The sequence below is a fragment of the Phalaenopsis equestris genome, unplaced genomic scaffold (genome assembly GCF_001263595.1).
Source record: "Phalaenopsis equestris unplaced genomic scaffold, ASM126359v1 Scaffold000840, whole genome shotgun sequence".
NCBI classification, from domain to species: domain Eukaryota; kingdom Viridiplantae; phylum Streptophyta; class Magnoliopsida; order Asparagales; family Orchidaceae; genus Phalaenopsis; species Phalaenopsis equestris.
Genome location: NW_018165280.1, coordinates 4,108,304 through 4,115,655, shown reverse-complemented (window position 1 = coordinate 4,115,655; position 7,352 = coordinate 4,108,304). Strand labels below are relative to the sequence as shown.

Here is a 7,352-nt window from a genome sequence, read left to right as displayed (position 1 = left end):
AAACCTAAAACATTTCAGTTTGAAGTCTCTGTCTCAACCATGACTTTCCAAGTCTTGAACACATTAAATACATCAGATTTATGCCTCAAGAAATAAACTGATACCTTCCTGTTGTGGTTTTTAATGAATGTGATGTAGTAACAAGAGCCTCCAAGAGATGTCACTGGGAAAGGTCCCCACACATTAGTGTGTACAAGTTCTAGCTTTTCTGTCTTTGGCGCTCTATCACCTTTCAAGAAACTGTGATTCTTCCGCCTCCCCATAATGCAACTCTCACACATGTTGAGATCAACTGACTTCAGCTCTGGTAGTTTGCCTATGGACTGAAGTACTTTCACGCCCCTCTAACTCATGTGACTAAGCTTACAATGTCATAATTTTGTCGTGTTCTCTATAAATGTAGTAGCAATAGTGTTAAGTGAGTCTGTAGACATATATAGTGTGTCAGTGTTCTTATCCCGAGCGAGTACTAGTGCCCTTTTTGTAACCTTCCAGGAGCTATCAAGAATATTATTGAATGACCACCCTCATCGGCTGCCCAACAGAAATGAGGTTTTTCTTCAACTTAGAAATGTGTCTGACCTTTTTCAAAATCAATTTGTTTTTGTTAGGGAGTGCAATATCAACGTCTTACATCCTCACCAAGTCCAGAGCTTCTCCATAAACCAGATATACCTTCCTAAAGTCACCTACAACATAGTTTCACATTAAATCCAGACGGGAAGATGTATGGAAATAAGTCCTTGAATCAATTATCCAGTAGTCAATAGAACTGTGAACTGCCAACAAAAGTGCATCATGTATTTCTTTAGTTACAACATTAGAGCTATCATTCTCCGTCTTCTTCAGATTTTTGCACTTCCTTTTTATGTGACCATCTTTGCCACAATTCCATCAGGTTGTTTGCTGATCAAGTTTTGATTTTTATCTTCATCTATTTGAGTTTCTTTTCTGTGTTCTCCCTCTATAATTAAAATTTAGTGTTGAACTTGAACCTGAGACCTCACCAGAATCTTTCATGCGCACCTCCTCAACCAAAATCAAATCACGAATATCATCATATTTAAGCTTAGATTTTTAAAGAATTATTAGCAATCATTATCATGGCTTCCCAATTATTTGATAATGAAGCAAACAATATCAATGCATGTTTCTCATCATCAAATTCAATTTCTACAGATAATAATTAATTTGTGATAGTATTAAAATTGTTCAGATGTTGTGCAATAGTTGTATCATCCGTCATCTTTAAATTGAATAACTTTTTCATCAAGTGCATTTTGTTATTTGCCGATGATTTTCATACATACCTAATAAAGATATCATGAGATTTGTAGCAGTCTTTTCCTTGATGACGTTGTGGGCAACAAATTTTGATAGGGTTAATCGAACAACCACCAGAACATGTCGATCTAACAGATTCCAATCAGCTTCATCCTTCTTCTCCTGTCCCTTTCCCAGTAACGAAAGATGAATATTCTTCCCATAGAAGTAGTCCTCTATCTGCATTCTCCAATAACCAAAATATGTGTCATCAAACTTTTAGATCCCCAATGTCATCACTTCATATCCAGTCATATTTTCCTTCAGATCTAAACCAAGGCTCTGATACAAATTCTTGTGAATAACAGCGACAATAAAACAAAAATTGAAACGAAAAAATTTGCACATAAATAACATGCACAAAGATTTACGTGGTTCGACAAATTGTCCATTTCCACAGAGTTGTAGAGGATTTCATTAGCATGAGGAATTACACCGTCGATCACGTCGACTTACAAGAAAAACACTTCCTCTCTCTTTCCTCTCATTTTCTCTCTCTACACACCATAAGCCACCAAGGAAGAAGAATTATGGGAGCAGCAAAAAACTCGTGATTTTTTCCTATGCTTGGAGTTCGGTCACGGGAGAGGGATCCCGGAAGAGTAGCTAGTTGATTCCTCCTTTCTTTAAGCTTCCCACTGAAGCAACACAACAAGAGAGATAAAGCATGGACCACCTGAAACATCACCGGAAGAAGAATAGGAATAGCAGGTTAATAACATGTCTTTCATTAATCCATATTTAAAGCAGCTAAGAAGAATGTCTATTTAGGCTCTATTTGGCGCAACTACAACTTCTCAGCTTTTCAGCTGCAGCTGCGCTGCCCCAGGAAGCTGCTGCGGTGAAGCTGATTATCTGTTTGGTTCAGGGGAAACTGATCATTCTGCCATTGTTTGATAAAATTGTTTAAAAAAAGATACAAATGAAATTTTTATAACTCCATAAGCAAAATTTATTATGTAATAAATTAGTAAAACTTCAAAGTGTTAATTATGTAATAAATGTAATTGTTGGGTAATTAGTTAGTAATTGTTATGTAATAAATTTATGGGATTGATTAATATATTTTAAAATGTTAAGTTGTTAGATAGGTGAACCTATGAAATAAAAGCCTTGTTATAGGAATGCTCTTATATTCGGTGGCGCGCATGTAGTAAATATGTTTTCTATTTAGGATTTAATATATTATTAATGAACTAATTAATTTAACTATTTTTAATCAAATATTGATGAAAACTTAAAAGAAAACCAATTAAAGGGACGTGTGCCCATTTTTTCCCAAGTTGAAATAGGCTTTCATTCATAACTTTTAAAACATATAAATGTTAAAAGCTATGAATATCAAACTTTGATGATCAAATACATATACTTTAATTTTTCATTCGGTTATGGATATGTAAACATAAATGTTGCTAAAAAAAATAGACTGCGAATTGTAGTGCATATTTGTGTTATATATTACAACAAGAATTTATCGTTTACATAACAAAAAATTTCAGGGAGGTACATGACTACTGTTAAATCCAAACTTCAATGATAACTGTCCAAAAGTACATAAACATATCTCAAGTAACCAATAACATAAGGAGAGCAAAAAAAAATTTTAAAACTATTACAATGACAATTAGTAAGATAATTATATTATTTTTAACATTTACACAGTATAACTCCCGTGACAGACTTTGCTCAAGTGATGTTCTCCATTCTCGTTCAACGTCATCTGGGGATTCAATCAAATCGTCAGCCCAACGGAAGAAGCTGCACAGTTCGACGAAAAACATCCCAATATATTTAACAGAGAAATGCACTTCTCCAGAAATCGATTTCATACAACATATTAGTGGTAAAAAATGTAAAGTAATTAACTTTTCCAAAACCATTTTCGTATTGTTATACTGCAAAAAACAAAAAAAAAATTCCTTCATATCTAGAGCCACTACGAGAAAAAAAAATCATTCATGTAAATCAGATGCACATGCTTCGCAACTCCCTAAGAATATACCATGAAAAACTCCTTCATGCTACCAAAACCAAAAGATCCAAAATGATATACGAAGCTGGCGATGGGAGAAGAGGAAAGGGAGGAGTAGAGACGCAAGGGAGGCTTGGAAGAGAAAATTTTGGAAGATCCATACACCTTGATTCGTATGGTTTTCAAATGAGCAACAAAGGAGCAGAGGAATGAGCTTCTCTTTTTTGCACGAGGGGAGGACGCGAAGGAGGAGGACGCTAGGGCAAAAGTGTCACGAGGGTAGATGGTAAATGTAAGAAATTTTAGGGGCGAACACAGGGCCGCGGGGTTGATCCTGCGGCCGGCTTCCCCAAAACTTCTTATCACCGCCCCCGCAAAGTTACGAAACAAACAGGAAAAAATTTTTACTCGCAGCGGTTTAAAAAACAGCGACCCCAAACACAGCCTTAAGGTAATTCACAATTACCAGATTTCTGGAGAGGAGTTGGCAGGACGTGGGAAGAAGAAGCATATAGTTCATTTTCGAAGGAGATAAACAAGATCAGCAAAATTAAATATTTTGCGTAAACTATAGTGGATCGGGCTCCACATAACTCAATAAAATTAAATTTCACACCATAATTTATTTTGTCAGAATTTAGAATTCGATCGATTTAACCAAATTTAAGTTACACTGTAAAATGTTATCGACAAGTTGTCATTTTCCACCGCCGCATGCTACTCGAAGAAGGAAAGCACTTGAAATATTTCAAATCAAACAAAAAAAACATATAAAATCATATATTTAGTAGATATTGAACTAAACCATTTTAAACTATTTGAAATACATTATAATTAAAATATTCTTTATATCTTATATATTACATCTTATTTTGAATAAGTCGAAGGACTTCCGAATAATTTTATTTTATTTTTAAATATTCAAGATTAATTTCGATCAGTTGCCCTCATTACTTTAATTTTCGTTTATTTCTAAGAAAAGTGGTGGAAAATCGTGTAATGCGGAGTTTTGCGGGCTTCCCACCCTGCGCTCGGAGCCCATGAACGTAGCCAAAAAGTCGGCTCGGTGGGGAAGGGTAGGTGGATGCCTTTCAACAAACACCGAAGATAGCACCGGGTATGACCGGTGGAGAGCGGTAGTGCACCTTCTATACCCGGTGACCCGGTAGCCGTGTCTCGAGCCGACAACCGTTCCTCATTGCTATAAAATGTGGTCGAGGGGAAGGAGATTACCCGTGGAAGAAGGAAAGCAATCCCTCATTTTCATTGCGTATTCTCGAACCCTAAGAGGTGAGCGATGAATCCTATATCAGTTTTGCTCTTTGTGGTTTCCGCGTTCTCTCGAAGCGATTCCTTTGATGTTTGTTTCTTTCCAAAACATTTTTAAGCGCATCTAGGGTTTGTGGTTCTGGGAAGGTGTAGTTGCTAGATCTGATGAGTTTGAGACATTGATGAGCTGTTTTGGTTGGGATGAATACGATTTGCTTGAGAGGAGTGGCATTTGCCATCTTTTCTATTATTATTAGCTGGATTTGCTTAGGTCTGATGGATTTCTGTGTTTTATTTTGGATTTGAGGTTTGAGTGATTCTGATTTGTGTTTTCTTACCGGTTCTGCTTCTAGATCTGTTGGTCTTAGTGTTTGCTGGGTGTGAATTTTTAATGTTTCTTCCGAGACTAGTATTTTACATATTGGTTAGATGTAATGCAATGGACTTTCAATCTGATTGTTCTTTTTTTAATTTTTTTTTACTAGTTGTCTGAAAGTAATATCATTTAAAGTAATTTGTCTTCCATGGCAGTACGTCTTGGCTTGCAGATCTGCTTTTTTTTCGAGTCCTTTTGTAAGAATTTTTTGTTCGGGTAGGTGAGCGCTCGAATCTGTAGCGCTGCACCTTTGGATTATTCGAGTAACTCCTCATTTTGTTTCCTTTTGTCAGAATTTGCTTATTTTTCCTTTAGGCTAACGGATTTTCTTGAACTTTACGGTCGCAAATAATTTTGTAGAATTTTGTCCGCGAAACTCGTTTTTATTCTTCCACCATCTCTTCCAAGATTTTCTCATTCGATTTTTTTGTGAAACATGTCTTTGTCCTTTCTATTTTTATTTTGAAGATTCTGGATATAGATGCATGCGTCTTTCACCTCGTATAACTTTCGGATCGAGTAATTCAAAGAAAAATTACTGGACTCATAGAATTTCTTCATTCACATGTGTGCTGCTTGATTCGTAAATAGCAAAGTTTCGGATGCTCTGTATGTAATTGCTCCTTTTGAGAAATGCTTGATCAATTTGTTCTCTTTTGTGTTTGTTCAGATCACTAAATGGCGGACACCTTCCTTTTCACCTCGGAGTCTGTTAACGAGGGTCATCCTGACAAACTCTGTGACCAGATCTCAGATGCTATTCTCGATGCTTGCCTCGCTCAGGATCCCGACAGCAAGGTTGCCTGTGAAACATGCAGCAAGACCAATATGGTCATGGTCTTTGGTGAGATCACCACTAAGGCCACCGTCGACTATGAGAAGATTGTCCGGGATACTTGCCGTGCCATCGGTTTCATCTCTGACGGTGTTGGCCTCGATGCTGACAACTGCAAAGTTCTTGTGAACATTGAGCAGCAATCTCCTGATATTGCCCAGGGTGTTCATGGCCACTTCACCAAACGCCCTGAGGAGATTGGTGCGGGCGACCAAGGCCACATGTTTGGGTACGCCACCGATGAGACTCCAGAGTTCATGCCTCTCAGCCATGTCCTTGCTACCAAGCTCGGTGCTCGGCTTACTGAGGTCCGGAAGAATGGCACTTGCGCCTGGTTGAGGCCGGATGGCAAGACCCAGGTCACGGTTGAGTACCGCAATGATGGTGGAGCTATGGTTCCCATCCGAGTCCACACAGTCCTTATCTCCACACAGCATGATGAGACCGTGACTAACGATGAAATTGCTGCAGACCTCAAGGAGCATGTCATCAAGCCAGTCATTCCTGAGCAGTACCTTGATGAGAAGACCATCTTCCATCTCAACCCATCTGGCCGCTTTGTCATTGGTGGTCCTCATGGCGATGCAGGGCTTACAGGCAGGAAGATCATCATTGATACCTACGGCGGGTGGGGAGCCCATGGTGGTGGTGCTTTCTCTGGGAAGGATCCAACCAAAGTCGACCGGAGTGGAGCCTACATCGTCAGGCAGGCCGCCAAGAGTATCGTGGCTAATGGACTTGCTCGTCGCTGCCTTGTTCAGGTTTCCTACGCAATTGGTGTGCCGGAGCCTCTTTCGGTGTTTGTTGATTCATATGGTACCGGCAAGATCCCTGACAAAGAAATTCTCAAAATTGTTAAGGAGAACTTCGACTTCAGGCCTGGGATGATCAGCATCAACCTTGACCTTAAGAGAGGTGGTAATGGGGGCGATGGCCGATTTTTGAAGACTGCTGCGTACGGGCACTTTGGAAGGGATGATCCTGACTTCACCTGGGAGGTGGTGAAGCCCCTCAAGTGGGATAAGGCTGCTGCATAAGATTCACAGCATAAGCTATTCAAATTACGTCGTCTCTGTATCCGTGGTCTATATTTTGTTGCGATAGACATCCCTCGCAGCTCGTTCTGATAAATGATCAACTCTTTTATTCATTGTAGTCCTATTTTTTTTCATCCTTTTGTTTTCCTGTGTTTGTGGGAATACGTGGAAACATCAAAGTCGAAACATTTGAGTTGTTTTCAGGGGAGTTTGGATTAATGGCTTAATCATTGTATGTTTTAATTAAAACAATTATTGTTTCTTATCTAATGAACTTGCTGTTATGAGTTTAATTTGAGTTTATTACGGTAGTTGGGCTGCTGCTTGAGCTTTGTGAAGCCTTTTTTTTTTTTTCTTTTGATTATAGAAAAGGTGGTTCAATGAGTTCTTTACTACGGCATTGAAGGATGATCCGGATGTGTCAAGTACACCAGTTTTGGTATTTTGCTTGTGCTTGTTCTTAGAATAGAAACTTTATTTTAGGTAATGATTTGGTTGGTGTTATAGAATTTTTTATATGGTGTAATTATGCAGAGAATC

At 38.5% G+C, this 7,352-nt stretch overlaps 1 protein-coding gene across 1 annotated transcript; it reads left to right on the top strand.

Annotated features, from left to right (window-relative positions):
- The first annotated feature begins 4,489 nt into the window (after positions 1-4,489).
- On the top strand, positions 4,490-7,082 carry LOC110031618 (S-adenosylmethionine synthase). The gene is made up of 2 exons (XM_020734916.1): positions 4,490-4,585; positions 5,611-7,082. The coding sequence occupies exon 2, from the start codon at positions 5,619-5,621 to the stop codon at positions 6,810-6,812; it is 1,194 nt and encodes a 397-aa protein (XP_020590575.1). The 5' UTR covers positions 4,490-4,585; positions 5,611-5,618; the 3' UTR covers positions 6,813-7,082.
- Positions 7,083-7,352: the final 270 nt, after the last annotated feature.

Excerpts from the sequence above, each read along its gene's own strand:
- LOC110031618 (XM_020734916.1), top strand. The coding sequence starts at position 5,619 with ATGGCGGACACCTTCCTTTTCACCTCGGAGTCTGTTAACGAGGGTCAT.